The 23,147-nt window shown below is 42.4% G+C and overlaps 1 protein-coding gene across 4 annotated transcripts in view; it reads right to left on the reverse strand.

The window, feature by feature from the left end:
• The window catches only part of tle2a (TLE family member 2, transcriptional corepressor a), a 60,738-nt gene that overhangs the window by 23,224 nt on the left and 14,367 nt on the right, over positions 1–23,147 (reverse strand). For 2 of the 4 annotated variants that reach the window (XM_037769172.1, XM_037769169.1), the window contains exon 2: positions 13,134–13,297. Coding sequence is in view for 3 of the 4 variants with exons in the window: in XM_037769169.1 (XP_037625097.1) it covers positions 13,134–13,297 (164 nt within the window). In the remaining variant the exon portion in view is untranslated. Of the gene's footprint in view, positions 1–13,133; positions 13,322–23,147 lie in introns of all 4 variants that reach the window. The other 2 variants (XM_037769168.1, XM_037769170.1) reach the window with 1 other exon arrangement.

Below are 23,147 nucleotides of genomic sequence, written 5' to 3' on the forward strand. Positions count from 1 at the left end.
CGGCAGTTTACGCCAACTTGTTTGCGGGCGGCAGATAGATTGATAGGGGGGGTTGTGGTGTGGTGTGGTGGTGTGGTGAGGGGGGATGTTGGAGGGAGGTGGTGGTGGTGGTGGGGGGGTCGTTTGGCGGAGAAGGAAAATTAGAATATGATTAATACCGCAACATTACCCCCAGCCGCAACAGGTAATAACGGCCCCATCCGCTCCCCTTCGCCAGCGCCGCGTGCGCACACACACATAATTGACTCATTTATCATTGCCAGTCAGTTGAGGAGAAGAGGGACGAGGGAGGAGAGAGGGAGAGAGAAGCACGGCGAGGAGTGGGAGAGAGGGCGGTGGAGGTGGTGGGCGAGTGGGGTAGTGAGGATTAAACCCCCCCACCACCACCACACCACCACCACCCTATAGATTTTATTACAGTGGAATTGCCTCTCGGCAGAAGCCACTCACAGCTGGGCTGAGGACTAATGCGACTGTGTGTGTGTGTGTGTGTGTGTGTGTGTGTGCACGACTGCCAGTGTGTTCATCACAACATAAACTTGGGATGAGCTTGGAGAAGCAGAGTAATCACTAGACAGACACACACAAACACACACACACGTACACACACATAGCACATGAACAGTTATTGATCGGCTCAGAGATAATGATTAAAGATTGTTGTGGAATTCCTGTTTAAAATGTGTTGCTCTGATTAGGACTGTACTTAAGATTGTTTTCATTAGCAATTAATCAGTTGATTATTGTTTTTGATTTGTCACTTAATCCTTTAGTCTAGAAAATGAGACCATAACCTCAAAGATTCAGTTTATATAAAGCACAGAAAGGTATCAAATCCTCACATTTGAGAACCAGAGAATGATGATTGATAAACGACTTCAACAATTAATTGATTATCACAATTGTCCCCCTGACTAGTGATGTCACGATAACATATATTTAGTAGTCGATACCAATACCAGTGAAATTCCACGGTTCTCAATACCCAATGCTATACCACGGTAAAAAACAAAAGTAAAACAATAAATCCCATGTACTTCAACACACATTTCCTTTGTTACCGTTTTATTACTGTTTTTTGTGAATTTATTATTAATCCCTGATGATCCGCCTCAAGTTTCTTGCCAAAAACAAAATTTTACCCAATACTCATTTGACTGAGTACAGCTCAGATTTCAACACAGAGTTCACAATGTATCTTCATCCGAGAAATTTTCTATTGTCCCCGGGATGCCGTAAAGGCCCCGACACACCAAGCTGAAAGTCAGCTGACGAACAGTTTGGGGCCGTCGGTGAGCGTCTGTCCGTCTAGTTTTTGCGGTGTGTCCCGCACCGTTGGCTCTAGTTTGCCCGTGTCTGCGTTTTGCCTTTAGTCTCGAGCCCTGATCCTAGTACCTATGATACCTGCAGTACTGTAGAAAAACGAGTACCGTCATGTCTTCATTTTGGCATTGACTTGGCACCAAAGTATTGGTTCTTGTGACATCCCTACCCCTTACAGTTTGAGTCCAGCTAGGAACCTTTGTTACATGTCATCCCCCATCTCTCTCTACTCTCACCCATCTAACAAAGCCATAAAATGACCAAAAAATATACAAGAAACTATTGTGGTTGAACCATTTTCTGTAGATCCACTGATCAATTTATTAACTTATTTCAGCTCCATGTATTATGTTTAATGACAACTTATGGTTCGTGGATACGTGCGTTCTTACTCTATAGAATTCACAGCAGGTCAGAGCATTTGTGTAGTTTAAGGAGCTTGAAAATGACCACCTGGCTCATCAGATTTTGTTTAACAAATGAGCAGCAGCCAGTCGTGCTATTAAATATGACTAAGGAGAGTCAAGAAAAAAAATCAATGTCTCTATACCCGTAAAATCAGTCCTCTGTTTTTTGGCAAGGCACTCCAGAAAATGCACAATAGCACTACAAGGTTGCATAGCAAACATATACACACACACACACATACACACACACACACACACACACACACACACACACACACACACACACACACACACACACACACACACACACACACACACACACACACACACACACACACACACACACACACACACACACACACACACACACACAGTGTGCAGATATACACTTCTTGTGCTTACAGGAAAGACCCCAAGGTCGCACTCAGAAAGAAATAACCATTCCCCACAAAATGGACTTCAAGGAATGAAATTACTCTGTGTGTGTGTGTGTGTGTATGTGTGTGTGTGTGTGTGTGCCATTATGTGACTGTAGGAGCATAAAAGAGGAGGGGGAAGAAAATGAGGGAGAGGGGAGGAGAGCGGTGAGCAGGAAGTGGGTATTTCATGTCGAAATGATTGCCTGTAATAATTAGTCTTTGGCTCAGCACCATTTACTGAGAGAGAGGGAGGGAGGGAGAGGAGGGTTGGAGGATGGAGAGAAAAGACACAGCAACACGGAGAAAAAAACAAGACTGAGTGAGTGAGCGAGAGAGAGAGAAAGAAGCGGCAAGAAAAAAAGGAGATATGACTGTGTGTGTGTGCGTGTTTAATGTGTGTGTGTGTGTGTGTGTGTGTGTGTGTGTGCGTGTTAAATGTGTGTGTGCCACGGTGGGCTCGGTTCCTCCAATCTTTCACTGGCGGTGACAGGAGATAAGATGATCAGCCGAATGCGCTACAAATCTGCAGCCTGCCAGCCTTCAGACAGCTCTGTCAGTGCTGCACTGCTACTGAACACACACACACACACACACACACACACACACACGCACACACGCACAAATGCTCTCACACACATTCACAGAAACACACCGACATACCACTCGGAGCATGGAAGCATTTAGGTGTGGGTGTGTGTGTGTGTGTGTGTGTGTGTGTGTGTGTGTGTGTGTGTGTGGGTGTGGGTGTGCGTGTGCTTGTACATACTAAACCAACATACTTACAGCATATACTGCAGGCATGTAGGCACACAGAACCCAAACGCACACGTGAGCACACATGCAGTATGCACGCCCCCACACATACACACAAACACAGGCATGAACACACACACACACACTAACGAGAGCCTACAGACAACGAAGCATCTAATTAAGATCCTGTACTTTGTAGAAATGTGCCGACTGCCTTTTTAGTCTCAATGTTTGAAACAGGCGACTGGGTATTGAAAAAATATCAACGCCTTCCTTTCCAGCGTTCGTTTTTCTTAATAATACTTTAACTTTCCCTCATTGATTATTTTACTTAAGGAGTTTCTGCGTTCACATAAATATAATTCAAGAAAAGAACATTGATTCTCTTTCCACAAAAAAGGCACCAGCATGAGCAGGGCTGCAGAAACAGAATCATTAAATTAGTCGGTGCCACCTGATTTATTTCTCTTTTTTGATGACAAATAATCAGCTGTACAATTTTCCTGTCAAGTATACAGTAGAATTACAGTGACATTGCTACAAGCGTTGGGCAAGCGGCACCCCAAACCATTCACGTTAAAGGAAAACAAGTTAATCTTCTCCTTCCACCAGCTAACGGTGTGTCTAAACAGACAAACACTACAGAGTAGAGATGTCACGAGAACCGATACTTCGGTACCAAGTCGATGCTAAAATTCTGAAATGTGACGGTACTTGTTTTTCTACCGTGTGAGTGATTTGGTTAAAGAGATAGTTCCACGTTTTGGGGGATTTTACAGTTTTTCCCACTTTCCCAGTCAGAAACTAATAAAAGCTTTAGGACAGATATTTTGTTTTATGCATTCGGTGTAGTCTGAAGTTATGTCAAACAGCAATATTAGGCTATCTTGGCTCAATTGTTGAGCGTCTATGGGATCAAATAACATAATCATGATCCCATAGGCATCCAGGAAGAAGTAAACTAAGGGGGACGTGAAGGGGGCCGATTTTTCAAGCTTTGTGGGGCCCACAGCCTAGTTTACATAATTTTTTAAACAAAAAGTCCCAAAGTCCCAGAGGTCTAGCTTTACAATTGTGAATATTTGCTTGTGAGTGAAGTCTTCTATGAGAGTCACTTTGCATTGCTGGTTTTAACTAACCAGTTGTTCAAAATACAAATATGTAAGCTTGGGCTTTTGCCACATTTTTCTGGCATAATAGACCAAACAACGACTCAAGAAAATAATCAGCAGATTAAACCATGACCAAAAACCAAGACTGACAAGTACTGAAAACTGGCATTAAATGCTCGGTCAGATTCTCAGTCTTGTTGACCAGGTATTTTATTGTATATGTTCTCATATATTATTGGAAAAATAAAAAAATTGAATTCTTCGTTTTATTTTACCATATGTAAAGCATCTTTGAAGACTTTGAAAAGTGCTATATAAATCGGATGTATTATTATCATAAAATCATAATTTTGATAACTTTACACTATTCTATTAAAACAAAACGTGTGCTAAGACACAATCAAACACTGATGAATTTGAGGAGTTTTCATTTTTGTTATTTTCTTAAAATTAAAAGGGTTTTCTAGAAAAAACATTTCTGAAAGTATGGTATCAAAAACAACATTGATTGGCATCAGTGGTCAAACTCACTGAGGCACCGAAGGCTGCAACTAATGATTATTTTCATTATCAATTAATATGCTGTCTTATCTTCTCAATTGATCTATTAATAATATTGTTTATGAAATGTTAGAAAATAGTGAAAAATGCCAATCAATGTTCCCAGAGCCCGGGGAGACATGTTTTGTCTTACCATCAACAGTTCAAAAAATATTAAATTTGAAATGATATAAAACAGAGAAAAGCAGGAAAACCATCACATTGGAACGGCTGAATTTATTACAAAAATTGTTGTCAATTAAAAAGGACAAACCCGTTCAAGTGCTACATTTCACAGCACAAAGCATACATCCTGATAAAACATAATTTTCAGTGTAAAAACATTTCCAGGCAAATCAGTCAGCGCTAAACCTTCTGATCCGTATTAATCCTGACATGCTGCTACCAAGTCTGCTTCCATCTTCAATTCACAACTTGAACTTGTTCTGCAGTCTGGAGCCCGTCGTTGTCTTGGCAAACAGGCATCATAGCTGACACAAGTGCTATACAAATACAGAGCAACCAGCCAGTAAAGAACACACACATATACACACACACCCACACACTGATGGGAGCCATGTAGCGACTGCACTAGCGTCGTGCCTTTACAGTGTCAGGACCATTTAGCCCGCCAGCCTGCAGGTATGTGACTGTTCACTTTACATCACATTAACTATTGATCAACCTTTCCTCTCTGCTCCACTGGAAAACCTCCAGCCTCTCTCCCAGTCTCTTCAAACACACACACTCTCACACAAACACACACACACACACTGGGGACCCACCCAACTCGCCTGTGTACTCTTTCATCATCTCTCAAGGGTGTGTACAAGAGCAAATAAACACCTACACATTCTCACACACACACACAAAACAAAGCCGGGATCTTGTCACACAATAGCAGGCCAACTGTAACCCCTCTCTGCTGCCAGATAGCGACACACACACGCAGAATTAAAACAGGGAGAGGTTGGAGCACACAAACCAAACCACAAATGAAATGCACACGCAACTATAAACAAACGACAAACCCTCAGCCGTCCATAAAGCAAATATATAATTTCATAATTTGGTGAGTGACAGACGACAGGCAGTTAAACTTAACTGGCAAATTATGTAATTATATCTGTATACAGTATAAACACACGCAGCCTTCTGGATGCATACACACTTTAAGATATATTCTATTCAGAACCGACTCTTCGAAGCAGCTCATCACTAACACCAGCCAATGTTTGACTGATAAATGACAAACTATCAACCATCATTTTCTTGTCAATTGACTAATCGATTAACAATTCAATATGTGTTCTGTCTGAAAGAGGTACATCTGGCCAATATCACCAGTCTCTCTGCTTGTTATTGCAGCAAAATGTAGCATTTGATTCGGTGATGGACAAATATTTTAAACCACCACACAAGCTCAAGAGTGTGTGTGGCGGTTACTACTGCTGTGTAGTATTTGGGCAGAGAGGAGTGGAGGGGCTCGTGAGTGATGAGTGGCAGCGTGTTAGCGCCAAGTGGAGAGCCTATCTTACTCTACAGACCACACACACACACACACAAACACACACACACAAAGCAACCTGTGTGTGTTTATAGAGAGAGAATTACAGTAATGAGAGCTATGTGTCAGCAGCTCCTCCCATCTCCCCTCAGTCTGCTGATTACAGCCCGTTTAGATAGTTAACACACACACACACACACACACACACACACACGCGCAGCAAAAAAACAGCAGCTGACCCGCCAATGACCCTTTAACTAATTAACCCTTCTCTTTCTTTAGCTTCCTTAGTAATCTCTCATCCCTTCATACCAAGCACACATGGCACCAAAACCAACACACAAATTTAGAAGCACCCCCTGCCACCCACCCATCCATCCTCCCGCCCACACACACACACACACACACAAACACAGTTGCAGCTCATCAGCGCTAATCCCTTCCCTCCGTCTCTTTCCTGCCGTCTAATCCAACATCTATCAGAATCCAGCCACCTTCACTGAAGACAAAATATACCAACTAAGCCCCGCTATTCTTAGACAACATCTATTTGTGTGTGGAGATAATTGGGGAGGGCCGTGCATGTGTAAGTGTTTGTTAAGCACGTGCACCAGATTGGGAGTCTGCCTGAACGGGTCGGTGTGTTTGTGTCTGGCTCTGTGGGCGTTCAGGTCATGTTTTCCCCACAGTGTGAATAGTGTCCAAGTGGGTCTGATTACATGAAGGTGAAGCATGCAATCAGATGCTGAACCGTGTGGATCTGTGCTCCGACCCGTCTGCTGGAGGACTAAACGAGGCCACTGTTAATCCTGCTGACCGCTGTCTGTCTGGACCTTTTCAAAATTGACTTTTTTAGGGGTTACGTTTGGAAAGCAAACTGACATCTAACAGCTTCTTAAGCCAAAGTTATACGTTCCGCATCCGCGACAGGTGGCGTGACGTCAATTTTTGTCAGAGGGTGTACACACAGGCTCTGTGGGGACATCCGCGTACCGCCAATCTGTTGTGACAACAAACGACTACACTACCACTTGTTGCGTAGTGGTCCGCGCGGCCACTATGCAAGAAGCGTAGTGTAGTGATCTACTGTGCATGTGTGGGACGCGTCTTGTAAAAATGCATTATATAAATATATTTTTTCGAACATTAATAATTGACACAGAATGTGAATGTTAACGTGGTGAAAAAGCAACACTTTTTTTCTCGAACGAGGTCGATTTTCTTAGCTTTCGCACGGCGAATAAAGGCATCATCCAATCACGTTGTGCAGAACGGGTTGAGTTGCGGCTATATTTATGAAACAACAACACATAGGCTGGGTAGTCCGACCAAGACGGCAAACTTTATTGCTCCTTTCAACCTTGACAAAGGCAGCGCAGACCAGCTCCACTCCTCCCTTCTTACCTTTCACAATAAAAGCCCTGGACCTATAATATTCGCAGGCGAATATTTTGCATTTTCGTGTCATTTATTCGTCGAGCCTCCGGTGTGTAAAGGCCTTAAGAGTCAGACCCTTATGGGGAAAGAGTCAAGTGGGTCTACTGTGCTGCTTGTGATGTTAAATGGTAACTCCTGTTTTTACAACATAATGGTGGTTTTATGACCTGAGAGTACCATATGGCTCAAGGGAAGTTGACACGCATGACTGGGCTGCTTGGTGATTGCCATACACACAAGCACAAAAAGTAAAAGCCAGGTGAAGTAATATAATCATTTCCATCCATATTTCAGCTGCAAGTGCACTTAAAATTACATCAGCATAAGAATGGGCAACATGTTAAGCATAACATTTGTCCAATATTAGCTTATAAACTCAGTTGCAGCTTTATTATTAGGTATACCTGGCTAATATTTAGTTTACCTTTGGTGATGTAAATGGGGCGGACAAAATACTAGACACACTTCTCTAATAAAAAAAAAAAGTCCAACAGCCTCCAAAATTACCATAAAGTTGAAACACCAACATCAACTGCCAACAATAACTGGACATTATTACCTTCATGAACGTAGGATTTATTGCAGGGCCGTTTGTATTAGAGGGCATTACTTTTAGCTAGGTGTACCTAACACACTGGCAACTCTGTGTATGGTGAATATATATGCAATTCCACAGTTTTGCTTTACATCAGACAAAACTCTTCAAATGTGGAAAACAAAAACATAAAATAACAAAAAGTATTCGTTTTTAAATTGACTTTGCTTTCTCTGAGGAAAACTTCTCATTTGTGATTTTGTAAAATTGTAGATTTTATGAGAAGTTGAGATACCGTATTGGTGGGAGAACTCATCTTTTTGTAAGAAAATGGGAGAAACATCTGAATCGTCTCGGGATTAAGTGCAGTTTGGTATGAAGATAATTGACTGAGCTGAGGGATTGTTTTCTTCATGTACAACACTGTATTTTAATACTTTTGTGCTCTGGTGACTAGATGTTGCTCTGTGTGGTTTCCTGGACCAATTATGGAAATACTCTGTATATGGTGCTGAGATGTTATTTTGTTTTTGATAATCAAAATCAATAAAAAAGAATGTAAAAAAAATTCTCTTGACTTGATGTTGAGTAATTAACTAGGACGATGAGAACACTGTGTGATCATATCATCATAACACCACTGAAAGTCCTACCTCAGCAATAGTTTATGTTCAAAATAAGTTTGTTTTAAATCAAAGGCGGTGGTTTTGTTGTTGCTGTCTCTCTAAAACATGACATGTTAACCACCGTTTGTATGGCAATTATAAGCAAGCAAAACCAGTCACTCTAATTAGGAGCTTTGTACCTACCTGTCAGATTAAATCCATTTGACAGATATGTGAAAAGTCGTCTGACAACACAATCTGTTCCAATAATTGTTGGTATTGTTATGAGGTTTGGTTCCCGTGCTATTGGTTGCATACAGTGTATTAATCTGCTGGGTATTGTGTCAGAACAGCCTCTGGGCTTTTGAGGAGCTTGTGGGAAGGTTGAACAAAGCTTTCCTGGAAACCTGAACCAGGCCTGCTACAACAGCCCGCCGTGGTATCGAAACTGGAAGATGCAGATGGAATCACAATCATCGTGCTCTTAATCCCATCACTCATTTATTGTTTATCCTGCTCGCTAGTTCTCAGCACCAGTGCTTGGCAGGAGGGCCACACTCCAGGTGTTTAGAGGTGTAACGTTGAACCGCTGCCAGTAGAGTTGATCACACCCAGTCGCACCTTAATATTACTTCAGGCCCCGGGGCTACGGACGTTCAGAAGCCCTTCCCTGTCTTCACAATGTACCAAAACAACATTAATTCAGAACCCCCCACCAATGGATAGCGACAAATAGTTAAGTGTGAGTGGCCTCCTAATCAGTGAACTCATCAATATAAGACAGTAATACATCAACAATAAGTCAAGCAAAGCTAGGTTGTCAGCTAAGTAGGCCTGAGAGCACAGTAGCAACACGGGGGAATTTGTCTTTTCAAATAAAAACCAATAAACATCACAAGCAAAGAACCGGTATAACAACTGGTATAAATCTGGCTAATAGGGTTGGGCGTTTGGTAAAGATGCACCGATCCAACTTTTTCAGTCCCGATACCGAAAGCGATACCTGGGGTTTGGGTATCGGGCGATATCGAGTACCAATCCGATACCAGTGTATAATTAATAAACTGTATGCCTCGCTGTGTGGAAGGGACTGGGATCATTCTTTTATGTGTAAGGCAACATCAGGCCTGACTTAAACATCGCTTTCATAACTTTGTAAAACAAAATGTAACAAATAAATACATAGATGCAAATTTAGTGAATAGTTATTTATTATTAAAATAATAAATCACACATCAAAAACATAGTAAAAAATCTTCAAGATTAACAGGAATTACAATTCAAGTGTGAACTTTTTTAATACAGCAACAGATTGGTCAAAACTGAAACAGGAATTAAAATTCCAGTATACAATGTATATAATATATGAAAGTATATAAAATAGAACTGTATTGAATACATCGGCCCCATTGTCACCGATATCCGATCCAGCTATTTGAGTCAATATCGACCCAATATCCAATCTGGTACCTGTATCAGTGCATCCCTAGCGTTTGGACGAATATATCAGCTATCGGCGATTGGCTGAGCACATCAGCGGTTGTTTTTTTGGGCGATGTTTGTAATTTTATTTTGGACAGCATATTTTCACATCTAACTTGGTGAAATAAGGGTTTATTTAAATTGAAATGTATGTTTGCCAATATCGAGTAATATATATGTGAGAGAGTAGAATTAAATGTCCCCTGAGCTGCACGCTGTCGTAGTCTTGCTTGCTTGATGTGTAGCGCTGTCCATGGTGCTGAACATGCCACTGTCACGATGTCACCGTTTCAGTGACTTAGTTTTGCGCTAATAACCAACTTAGGCCCCGGACTGTTTGTGTATGAATTTTAAGGTTTAATAGTGGAGTGAGACTACACGACTTAAGCATACTTTGTCATTCTTAAATAATCAATCAAATAATAGGATGCACTATCAGGTCACAATTAATTCATATTCATGTTCGAATTAACCAAATTTTAAGTGTCATCATTAAAATATACAATAAATAAGTGTATAAACCTACATAGGAACTGTTCAATATGAATCCGTTTTTGTTTTAAAAAAATCTGAAAAAAAAAAACCGAACCGTTCAATGACGTACAAACCAAACTGTGGGCTTATTGAACCGTTGCATCACTATTAAATACAGGCCTGCTAATTATTTGATGAGGTGCCAGAGACATAGAAGAGGCAATTACCTGGACATAAGCCTACTTGACCATTAAATAGCCTGCCTTCTGTCTAGGGATGCACCGACACCAGATCGGATATCGGGCCGATACTGACTCAAATAGCTGGATCCGGTATCGGTGACAATGGGGCTTATCTATTCAGTATTATGTTTATATACATTATATACTGGCATTTTGAGTCCTATCTAAGTTTTGACCAATCTGTTGCTGCATTAAAAAGGTTTACACTTGAATTGTAATTCAGCCAACAGGAAAAACATATCAGCAGTGAGCCAACATGATAAAGGAAATATTAATGCATTGCAAAATATAATTTAGGCTCCATGTTTCACACATTAAAGTACCTGTATGTGTGGATTCAGGCATTCTAAGCTCAGTGTTGGTCTGACTGAGTTTTGAGCTTGAGACGAGCAGAACGGACATAGGGATAAAAAAACACACACCCACACACTCACAGGCATTTGTGTGTAGAGGGAAGCAGCAGTAGCCACAGGGGTTAGAGGGGCTCTGGCCAGGGGCACCGTACAAAAGAAGTTTGAAGTGGGACAGAAAGGGAGGGAGGGTAGATTCTGGCCGGCTAAATCAAAGCAGATGAGAGGAGAGGAGTGGGGTGTGGGGGGGGGTTGAGGGGGACCCTGTGAAGGTGTGCCACGAGAACAGAGAGGGGAGAGAGAAGGCTGGGACTCCACAGCGAGCCCAAATCCCACATTCAAAGGCATTCTGGGCACATTCCTGCACATTCAACACACCATACAGTAATGCAAAAAGAGTAGCCTGCATTCTCATACTGGCTGGTAATGTTGGGAAACTAGCAAGAGTACGCTACATTTTTATAATTATCCGACCGAAAAACGCAGCCCAGAGTTGCCAATTCTTTTCCAATGGTAAGTAGCTAGCAGCACAAGCTCCGAAAGTCACTAAATCTAATCTAAAGTCGCCCCGCATAAATATGAAAATGAGTGCATGGGCAGAATGCGCGCAGGTAAGCAGACAGGTAGCCCGTCCAATCATTAAATTCAGGCCAAATGAAAGGATTGGATGGGTTTATTATAGTCCTGCGACAGCCACAGATACTGGATTATTTTCCTTTTTGTCAGAGCATTTGATTTATTGATGGCTGTCAGGATGTAATGAGAATTTCAACAAATATAACAACAAATGTTTTTGAAGAACATTACCAGTTCTAGCTTTAAGATAATGTATGAATGCGTCTTTCCTGAAGGAAAAAAACAACATATACGCCCCCCATTGATCCTCTGCCAAGAAAGTTAGAAAACATCACATAGCCTTGAATCATCTCAGAGATTGTGTGTTTGTGTGCCGTCTGGCAAAAAGTTGAACCCGACTCAACTTTTGCTACAACTACATGCAAAGTCATCTGGCAACACACTGCATTCGTCAAATACATGCAAGTGCACAGTCCTGGTAGATTACTTTGTGAGGTGAACAAGGTAAAGGCCCTGACACACCAAGCTGACGGTCGGCCCTCGGACAGTTTGGGGCCGTTGGTGAGCGTCTGTCAACGTAGTTTTTGCGGTTTGTCCCGCATCATCGGCTCTAGTCTGCCCGTGTTGGAGGTTTTTTCGGCCGATTCAGCATGTTGAATCAACGGCGGAGCTCGTCGCTGAGATAAAATCGCTCTGATTGGCTGTCCACCTTAAGCGAATCAGTGCACGAGAAGAGAAACGGAACTGGGGACAGCAAGCCAACGAGTAAAGTCAAGAGGAAAACACAGAAGGCTCTTCTAATTTTTCATCTTCATCGGATCATTCCAATACACGGATATTTTCACTACGACATCAACAGCTTGTATATCCGCAGTTGTCGATCTTCCGGTTTCCCTTTCTGAATGATGAATACAGACTACCGCCGCCTGCTGATAGGGAGAGTTATTTCATCTCATGCAGGCGCAGAACGTATGTGCTAACTGGCCATTGGCTGTTGTCTTTGCGGTGTGTTTGAGTGCAACTTTTGGCCAAGACAAAGACGACGTGAGGTGACGCAGCTGTCGGCCTTCGTCGCCACTAGCTCTTTGATGTTGGGTTGGTGTGTCCGGGCCTCAAGTCTACTGTTTACCTCTCAGTCGTCCATACGGAGCATAAAAAGATTGTCTCTGTGATAACTTTAGGAATTGTAAAATCCTGTCTCAGAGTATTATAAACCGCTGTGCAGTGTTCTGATAAGCCTTCAAACTCATGGATCGGTTACACAAACCAACCCTTCCTGGATCATATTTTCTTGCATTGTTTTTAAACACTGCTGTTTTTGTTCTAAATGCCCAGTAACACAGAGGGAAACACCAAAAAAAAAACACCCACCTGTGGTACTGGGTCTGGAGGAACTGAAACTCCTCCTTGATGCGGTCCAAAGTTTCTGGGTAGGTTAGTTTCAGTGACTGGGGCGTCCCCGATGCCGCGGCTGCTGCTGCTGCTGCGGCGGCCACCACTGAGGCGGATGACCCCGGGGGTGGCTGCAGTGGTGCCTGAGAAGAAAAGAACAGAGCCAACTTGGGGATTTTAATAACAGGATAACTCATTTAGTAGTACAGAAGAAGTTACCATAATTCTAAACATCTGATTTTAAAATTGTGTCAATGTGCCAGGGTCAATGGCTGAGTCATTTCTGTGTAATATGACTCATTTGGTAAAAGAAAAGCAGAACTGAACATTAGAAAACAACCACAGGAAGAAAAGATCTAGATGAGCACCACATCTGTACGTGCACACCAAGATGTATGTGCGTAACCATTGTGATGGGCTGTCTATTACAGAGACGCCGTCATCGCCAAGACTTGGATGGGATGGTGGAGAGGTACAACAGCTTCTTAGCCAAATGAGCACGCTTTTGTATAATTGTAAGTCTGAGTAGAAGAAAGAAAGAAATAGAGCGGTGGGAGGGAGAAAAGTGGAAGAAATAAAGGACCCCATCATAACTGAAGACCCCTCCCAACCCCGTCTTTAGTCTTCCATCTCTGCAGGGTTCAGAGCAATTAGGAGACTACAACCATAGGGGTAATGCTGCGGGACAGGCAGACAAAAGGGGGCTGAGAGCTGGACTAGGAGGAGGGTGGTGGTGGTGGTGGTGCGGGGGGCTGTCCGTCTGTCAGTCTATTTGGCTCTCTGTCAAAATAACAGAGTGCAGAGGCCAACGGGGCGCGGGACAGACGGTTCACAAGCTCCACATTTGTCAAGTGCGACGGTGAGGTTAAGTGATAGTCACGTACTGTAATTTTCAGGAAAGCACAAACTACTTTTAATATTATGACTCTGTCAGTTTATGAGAAGTCAGAGTCTTGTCATTGACTCTTTTTTTCCAGCCTGTGATGGGAGGTATAAAGAAAGAGGGAAGGACATAGTTGGATTCCTTGCCAAGTAGGACTACTGGAGCTGATAAAATCCCTCAAGTAGCAGAGCAGATTTTATATCAAGAGTTCTAGGAATAAGTCTGTAATGTTGTTGAGTTTCTGGGAGCTTTTCATAATACAGATCAAGTTGAATTCTTACAGATAGGTAACATTTGCCGATAACATTTCAGCTTTATGTGGAGTGGACACGGTTACAATACAGTTGCACCTGCAGTAACTTTTTCCCGTAGAGGGTAAAGGAAGAGGACTTTCCCTTTGCTTACTGTTCCCCTTCCCTTTTATGCTTTTTATTTTAGGATTCACTTCCACTAATGCGGTTTGGTTTAAATTACAGCATGCCAGTGAGTACAACACATTGAAATGTCCCACGGGAACACCAAAAACAATCTGCCCACTTTTCCACCTCAACAAAATATCCTACAAGCTGAGTTCAGTAACTGTAGGCATACATGTGGGCAGCCCTGAATTACAGCACTAATGATTCATTTGTATTAAAAACAACAACACACATCTCACATCTTCACATCAACGATGTCTGTCACACATTAATGATGTTTAATTAACCACTTAATCACAACATCACTCAGCTCCAGTGCCAAAAAGAACGCCGGGGGGAGTGTGTGAAAGATGTTCAGGGCGTCTGTGTGCCTCCACACACGGCACCTACAGTACATACATGTATGTGTGAAAGAAACATGCATGTCCACATGTGCGTAGATAAGTGACAGCGTGAGACATACCGAGAGGGAGAAAAGGACAAAACGAAAGCGTGGGAGGTGTTTCAGCAGGTGAAACATTATCAGGAGAGGAAAGCAAATACTGAAGAGGAGGAGAGTGTGAAGAGAGATCCGAGATGAATAGACTGGAGAGGTTGAAGGAAAAAAAAGTAGGGCTGTCAATCGATTAAATTATTTAATCACGATTAATCACACATTTTTATCTGAAAAAAAATGTACCTTAAAAGGGAGATTTGTCAAGTATTTAATACTCTTATCAATATGGGAGTGGGCTAATATACTTGCTTTATGCAAATGTATGTATATATTTATTATTGTAAATCAATTAACAAAACAAAACAATGACAAATATTGTCCAGAAACCCTCACAGGTACTGCATTTAGCATAAAAAAATATGCTAAGATCATAACATGGCAAACTCAAGCCCAACAGGCAACAACAGCTGTCAGTGTGTCAGTGTGCTGACTTGACTATGACTTCCCCCAAACTGCATGTGATCATCATAAAGTGGGCATGTATGTAAAGGGGAGACTCGTGGGTACCCATAGAACCCATTTTCATTCACATATCTTGAGGTCAGAGGTCAAGGGACCTCTTTGAAAATGGCCATGCCAATTTTTCCTCGCCAAAATGTAGCGTACGTTTGGAGCGTTATTTAGCCTCCTTCCCAACAAACTAGTGTGACATGATTGGTACCAATGGATTCATTAGGTTTTTCTAGTTTAATATGATGTCGTGATCTTCAATATAGCTTTAAAACTGAGCCTGCTACAACCTAAAAATCGCATGTTGCGTTAATGCGTTAAAGAAATTAGTGGCATTAAAACGAATTTGCGTTTTTATCGCGTTAACTTTGACAGCCCTAAAAAAAAAAAAAAAAAGATAAGAGGATAGAATAAAAGCAAGTGAGGAAGATGGAAATACTCAGAGAAAAGCAGGAGAGGACAGTGTTTTGAAAGGAGATGGAAATAAGAAAGAAAAGGGAAAAAGAGAGAAAGGGAACAAGCGAAAGGAAAGGAACAAAAAAGGAAGACAGGAGAGGGGCTGTGGCCTCATTGTTCCTCTTTCTAACAAGCTGCTCTCAATCTGTCGGCCAGATCCCCCTCCTAGAACACACACACACACACACACACACACACACACCGCTTTTCCTTTACACACACAAACCCACCACTATACACACACTCATCCTCACAACGATACACACACACACACACACACACACATTTTGTCAGTCTTGCTCACACATACACACTCCACTTTTCTCACACAAAACCCATGATTAAACACACACAGCTCCCCTCCTCTTTCACACAACACACACACACAGAGCAATTACTCTTCACAGTGGGAAAAAAAGAGCACCAAGGCCATTTTATAAGGAGGATGGAAGGAGGAAGAAAGAAGCGACTATCCTTCTTCTCTCTCCTTTTTATCACTCCGTTCTTCTTCTTCTTCTTCTTTTCTTTTTTAACGTGTCTCCAGAGGACAGGTGAGAGGAAGAGGGAGCATCTTCCTCACAAATGGAGGCATGGATGAGGCAAGGGAGACTTATTTTCTGATGTTCAAGAGAAAAATAGATTTTTTATTTTTTTTTTTTTAGGTAGAGGAAACCACTGTCTCGGTGCTGGCTTAGCCACTCAGGACCTTACGCACATCTCCAGACTGCTGGTTAGGTTTGTTGTTATGGATGATTCACACCAGACTAGACTGGACGCACAAGACAGATGCTGTCTCGGAAACACACGCAAAGCACTAGATCCAATACCAGCACGCATAACCTCTTTCCTTACAATTCATATGAAACGATTGCGATTAGTCTGTCCCAACTCCTGGTCAGGCAAACAGCTGAGCAGGCTTTAAAGTGAGAGGTCAGGTCGTCGCGCTGACCTGGTGACCTCTGGGAATGGATCTAGAGCTGGAAGCCTCACCTGATAATCCTACACTCAGTTATTCCCTCCCCTCTAGGCCGCGTCCTGGCTTCGAAAGCAAACAAGAGACACGCCGTCTGCCCTTGAACAAAGCTTACATAGACTGAAAATCGCTGTTACACAATTACAGACTAGATCTTCATGTGGCTCATACAAAGTCAGGTTCTGTAACGCTGGGGGGAGGATTGCATGAGTCTGGTGCGGCATGAGGAAGGAAAGCTTTTCCCTGATATGATTAGAGATCATCTGATTACTCGTTTGTTTAGATAAATCAGCGGGGAGGTGTTTAAAAGCCTCCGAACAGCTCGGCGTTGTTAAGTTGTGAGCTGTTCCTGTTCCAGACAGCGAGCTGAGAAAGTTAGAGGGTTTAAGGCCACCTATTGCACAAGCTGAGAAAAACCCACATATGACCCCGTCACATCAGATGTATGGGCACGCACACACACGTTCACACTAATCTCCCTCTTAGCCCTGGAAGGCCTAAGTCAATTGCAATGATTAAATGAGGACCTGATGATGAGGGGATGAGAGAGAGAGCGTGTGAATGAGTCATCTATGGGAATAGATTTAAATTAGAGGTTGACCGATTAATTGGTTTGGCTGATTAAAGTGGGGGTAGGCAGAATATTTTTGGCATCATTGGGCAAAAATTCCATAATAACCTTTCAGCATATTGTAATTCAAGTACTCTGAAGGTAGGTGTCCACACACAGGCTCCGTCCTTTCCACGCTTCCCATTTATTGTCTATGTAAGCAGCAGTGCAATGCGTTCTGGTAGCGTGACGGTGCGATTCGAGAGACGGACCGTCACGTCGCCCGCTCCCTATTCGCATAAAGTTGAGGTCAACAATGTAATGGGATGCACAACAGAAGTAATCCTGGCCAGTCAGACACCACAGAACAGCGCATCGCCTATTGTAAATAAATAGAACAAATAGAGTGGTGCAGAGATGACGTATATTTGTAAGCCAACCAGGAAGTTAGCGTCGCCCTGGTTCTATTGGATTTCGGATTATCGCAGAAAATAAGCTCTGTGGCAGACAAACGTTTATGATACTTACACGTTTTGTTCAGCAAGACAATCTTCACGGATGAAGATTAGGATTTGTGAAGCGTGAATGCAATCGCCAGAAGTAAAAAGCTAACATTAGGCTATAAACGAACTACACCACGGTCGCATGAGCGCGAGTATACACAACGAGGCTGTAAAGGTGGACAAGTCGGCGTGATGATGTTTAGTAGTCTCATTTAGCCACTTGTTAGCAACCGCCTTTTTTAAGACATGCAAAGGCTTAAAAATTCACGAGTGGGATATTTACTGACGTATTTTAGATCGTAGAACAAAACGTTAAAATCTCTTAGGCTTGTGTTAACCACAGATCTTATTTCAGGCATCGAACTAAAAAAACATTAAAACCCCATTGACTTCCAGACGAGGGAACCGGAAGTGCTAAAGAGCGAACTCATTTCTGGGTTTTAGGACTCATTCCTGTAGCAATCTATTCCAATGATATAATCCGCCGAATCCCACTTCAGGATGTTCTCTTACAAATTATTAAATTCAGAGCGACAAAAAACTGATTTATTAAAAAGGTGTATGCAACAGTAGCCGACTAAGCTGCTGCAAAAGTAAAGAAGATATCGGTTGATTAATCAGCTATCTGCTTTTTCCTGCTCCAAACTATCTTTATTATTTCGGCCTTTTAAAAATCCAATTTAAAAGTCGACCTCTAATTTAAATCAGACCTGACATCCCTTCAGCGGGATAGGATAGGAAACAATCCAATAAGGATGTTTTTAGGATGCTAACTGGGTGAGAAACAGCTGAACACCAACCACAGTGCTGTGCTAGCGACATAACAGATCAGGTTATACGCTCTAGTCTGCACAAACATCGTATCCGAGGTGACATGCAACAAAACCCATGAATGCACATACGCAAATGCACAAACAAACATACGCATGTGGAAAAAAAAAATCTGGTGCAGAAAAACATCATCAGCGCACACATTAAATTCTGAAGAGAAGGGACCATTAACAGCGTGGCATTCCCTGAATGAAATCATTCCTGTTTTCATTTCGAGTTACCGCTAATTACACCGCAAGCAACAAACCACTATGACCTCACATCCTTGCTCTAACCCCCCCACCCTCAAAACAACATGTGCGCACACACACACACACACGCATTGACGAGACTACACGCCCACACACGCCCACGACAAACACTATGTGGATGTGTGCACGACGCAGTTTTCCCACAAGTATTTACAAGCACACATGCACTTTATTGTATTCACACATGGCTGCAGCCCCTACGTCAAATATCAATGGGAATCCGCAAGACGTGTCTCAATCCTCACTGGCCACACTGACCCACAGAGTGATACGTAATTTGCTAATGGAGCTGAGATGGGGCCCATCAGTGTTATTATGTGGTTGTGTGACCATAAGAATATTCGGTACACTTAAAAAGAACACTCCTCTGTCTTCTCCGTACGGCTGCAGGGGACGAGCGGAGAAATGGATTTGTCTTGGATGACCTCTCACATTCTCCTTCACTTCTTTTTGCAATTTTCACTACTGACAATGCGTTTTTCATGTGTAGCATCAAAGAAAAGAAAAAAAAGACAAGCTTCTTCCAAGTTCTTTTATACACAAAGCTCCCACTACTTTGTTATGGTTGCCACGTTCTTGTCTCTTTTTTTGCCATATTGCGTTCATTACAAATCTTCAACACTGATTGTGCCCAGCTTTGGCCAGAGAATCGAGCTTATGATTCCACTCGTAGCTAAATAAGTTTAAATTAAACATAAATTGGGCCTGTTCACACAAGAACAAGACTGAGAGCAGACATGTTACTAGCGCTCTGAGACTGTACAAAGACACAGTGGAGCTTTTAGATAAATGCTAACGTCAACATGCTAACACAATCACAAGGATGATGATGCTAAGCAGGCGAAATGCTTAACATGCTCATCATTTTAGTTTAGTGTGTTGGTATGCCATCATTTGCTAATTAGCACTAAACACAAAGTACAGCTGTGGCTGATGGGAATGTCATTAGTCTTACAGGTATTTGGTCATAAACCAAAAACTATAGATTAAAATGTTACACCTTGCACGGCAGCTAGATTCACGCATCATCACGAGATCATGCAAAAAATCCATCTTGTCAGACTTCCAGTAATGCGTTTGTGTCTGAACCACAGTGGTTCAGACCAATCAGCGTTTTGTGAGGAGCTACTAGCAGCTATGGTCGTGGTTTAGGTGTGCGACGCAACAAGGAGAGGAGACTCTTCATTCTAAACAACATTGGCGATTCCTAAAGAGGTTAGCGTAGCTGCAATAGAATCAGTTTTATCAGAACTGGAGAGTATTTCTTCAGTAAAAGAATTGCAAAGAACGGCACTGAAGGCTTTTCTCGATGGAAAAGATGTTTTCGCTCTTCTCCCAACTGGTTTCGGCAAGAGTTTGATTGACAGATGGTTCATCCAGTCATCTGCCAAGTATTTTTTAAAAGTGCCTGCCCTTTTCTAAACAGTTTCCAGTAACAGCTTCTCAGATGGTTCTGTGTAACAAAACGTCTGGTGCATCAGGTTACCTAATGATGGCAGTAGATGAAAAGTCAGCGGGTCAACTGAATTATTTAAAATCAAATTTGATGGCAATCCAGCCTATAGCAGTCAAGACATTCAAAAATAAATGTGAACCTCATGGTGGCGCAAGAGGAGGAGTCAGGGCATCACCGATGTCAGTACGAATCATCGCACGGGAAACCATGAATGTCACAAAATGTTGTGCCAATTCGTGTGGTGGATGTTGAGATATTTCGCAGTTTAAAGGAACAGTATGTAGCATTTAGGGGGATCTATTGGCAGAAATGGAATAAAATATTATTAAGTATGTTGTCTTTAGTGTATAATCACCTGAAAATAAGAATTTTTTCATTACCTTAAAATGAGCCATGGCCGCCATTTTTCTACAGTAGCCTAGAACGGACAAACCAAACCCTGGCTCTATAGGACTATTCACGTTTTCGCGTCGGCCAACGTAGTTCTCCGACACACTTGGCACACGGTAGAAGTTTCAGCTGGATGCAACCTGCAACCTCGCCGCTAAATGCCGCCAAATCCTACACACTGCACCTTTAAGTGAAATCACTGACCTGCTGGTGGCGCTACAGGAAAGACCAATGGATAACCAATGTCATTAGGATTCATCCACTGGGCGCTGTGATTATAATTCAATGTATTTCATCTAAATCCAGCCAATAGTTGTTGAGATATTTCAGTCTGGACCAACTCATTGCCATCCCTAGAGCTATGCCGCTGGCATGGCTAAAAAAAATACCATGCCAAATGTTTGGATTACAGTTTCTTATTTGTTTAATCGGAGCTCTGTCTCTCCCTGTCTGTCTGCTTTAGCTGGGAAGATGGTGCGCTGCTGCCTCCCTTCATATAGCTCGGCCCATTAGTCAGGCCACTAATTACACTGCTTACCCACAGAGTCGATCATCAGAGTAAACACCCACCGAGCTCTCTCTCTCTTCCTCTCTCATCTGACTACCACCAAGGACGCAGTGACAGTAGGTCTAACCCAGAATAGTATTTTCTGAATGTGTATCTCAGTGTATCCACCCACACACGCCTAAAAAACACACCTCCCCGTCTCTGAGGGCCATGAAACATGTCAATACACCGTCCTCTCTCAAAAGCGTTTGATGTGAAAGCTTCTTATATCAAATTATTCAAGCACGGCTGTCAACATTCGGCGGTGATTTGCATTGTTAAAGCGGCTTGCCGTGGGGAAGAAAAGACACAGGTTGCCCCACCTCCATCCCCCCACCTTCCATCAAGTGGCTATCTGCTTGGCTCTGCGCTGGAGAAACGCACTAGTAATCTCTCAATGATTCCTGCACTTAGAGGGGCTGCCAGGCACCTGTTTCATTAGCGCCACACATCTTTCTTTCTCAGTTTTCTTCCCCCCCCCCACCCGACCCCCTCCGCATCCTCGTTCCTCTCTCCTCCCTCCCGCAAGCCTCGTTATTCAAATTTCCCTGCTGTCAGCCCACATTAGCGAAGCGCCACAGTTTGCCTGTCAGCTGGCTTAATTGCTGGAGGTGCCTTCTTTTATTAGGTAACCCCCTCAGCTCGTTTGTTCCTTCCACAGAGACGCACCTCCACAACAGCTTGTGTAAACCTGAGATCCATTCAGCCTCTTTTCCTTCGTTTTCTCAAGCCTTTTCTTTTTCTCCCTGCCTCCCCCTCTCTCTCTCTCCATCTAATCGGTGGCTGAGCAAAGCAGGCGAGCTCCTGATCGATAGCCACACTCTCACCACTGGACAACAGTGGTGATAAAGAGCTAAAAGCATGCTAGGACTTGGGGAGTGGAGGCTGGCTTTATGCTAGCTCTGAGGACACGGAGAAGGCCTCAACTCAGTCACTCATACAAAGTACTCTCCCAAAAACAATCTGTGTCTCCCACCTAACATTTTGATACGATATTATCACGATACTTTAGTCAATATACGATCTTATTGTGATTATTATTATATTATTTATATTATTATTTTGCGATAGGCTGGGTATTGCGATAAAATATATTGCGATATATTGAGGTTTATTACCTGGTCTGTTTTATCTAATAAGATACAGTTTTCACTCTGTTCATCTCAGAGTTTTCATTCACATATCTTGAGGTCAGAGGTCAAGGGACCCATTTGATAATGGCCATGTCCAGTTTTTCCTCGCCAAAATTTTGCATAACTTTGGAGTGTTATTGAGCGTTCTTCCTGATAAGCTAACATGACATGGTTGGTACCAACCGATTTTCTAGTTTCTTATGATACCAGTACTTTGGCTAGAGCTGTGTGTTGGCAAAACTGTGTTGATACAATAGCTATCATGATACAGGGGTAATGATTCAAAATATTACGATACTGCGTGAATTGCGATTTTTTAAATCAAATTTTTAGGAAAACTAATATACAGAATATATGCATACAATTTGAGTAAAAATGCAATCAGAAAAGTGGGATCTGCATTTGCTTTATCAGTCCCTGTAAGATCCAACACTAATTTGAGAGGGCACATACACTGAGAGGGTGCATCTCTTTGAAAATTAAATAATGTTTTTACTGAGTTAATCTTTGCATGTAAACTATTAATTAAAAATGAATAGTGTTTTTGAGAACAGTATCACAAAACGTTATATCATGACACTCAATATTTTCTTACATCCCTAGTATCTTCACTCTAGCTTTAAGACTGAGTCCACTACAATCTTTGAAAGACAGA

Source organism: Sebastes umbrosus, chromosome 5 (assembly GCF_015220745.1).
Source record: "Sebastes umbrosus isolate fSebUmb1 chromosome 5, fSebUmb1.pri, whole genome shotgun sequence".
Lineage (NCBI taxonomy): Eukaryota > Metazoa > Chordata > Actinopteri > Perciformes > Sebastidae > Sebastes > Sebastes umbrosus.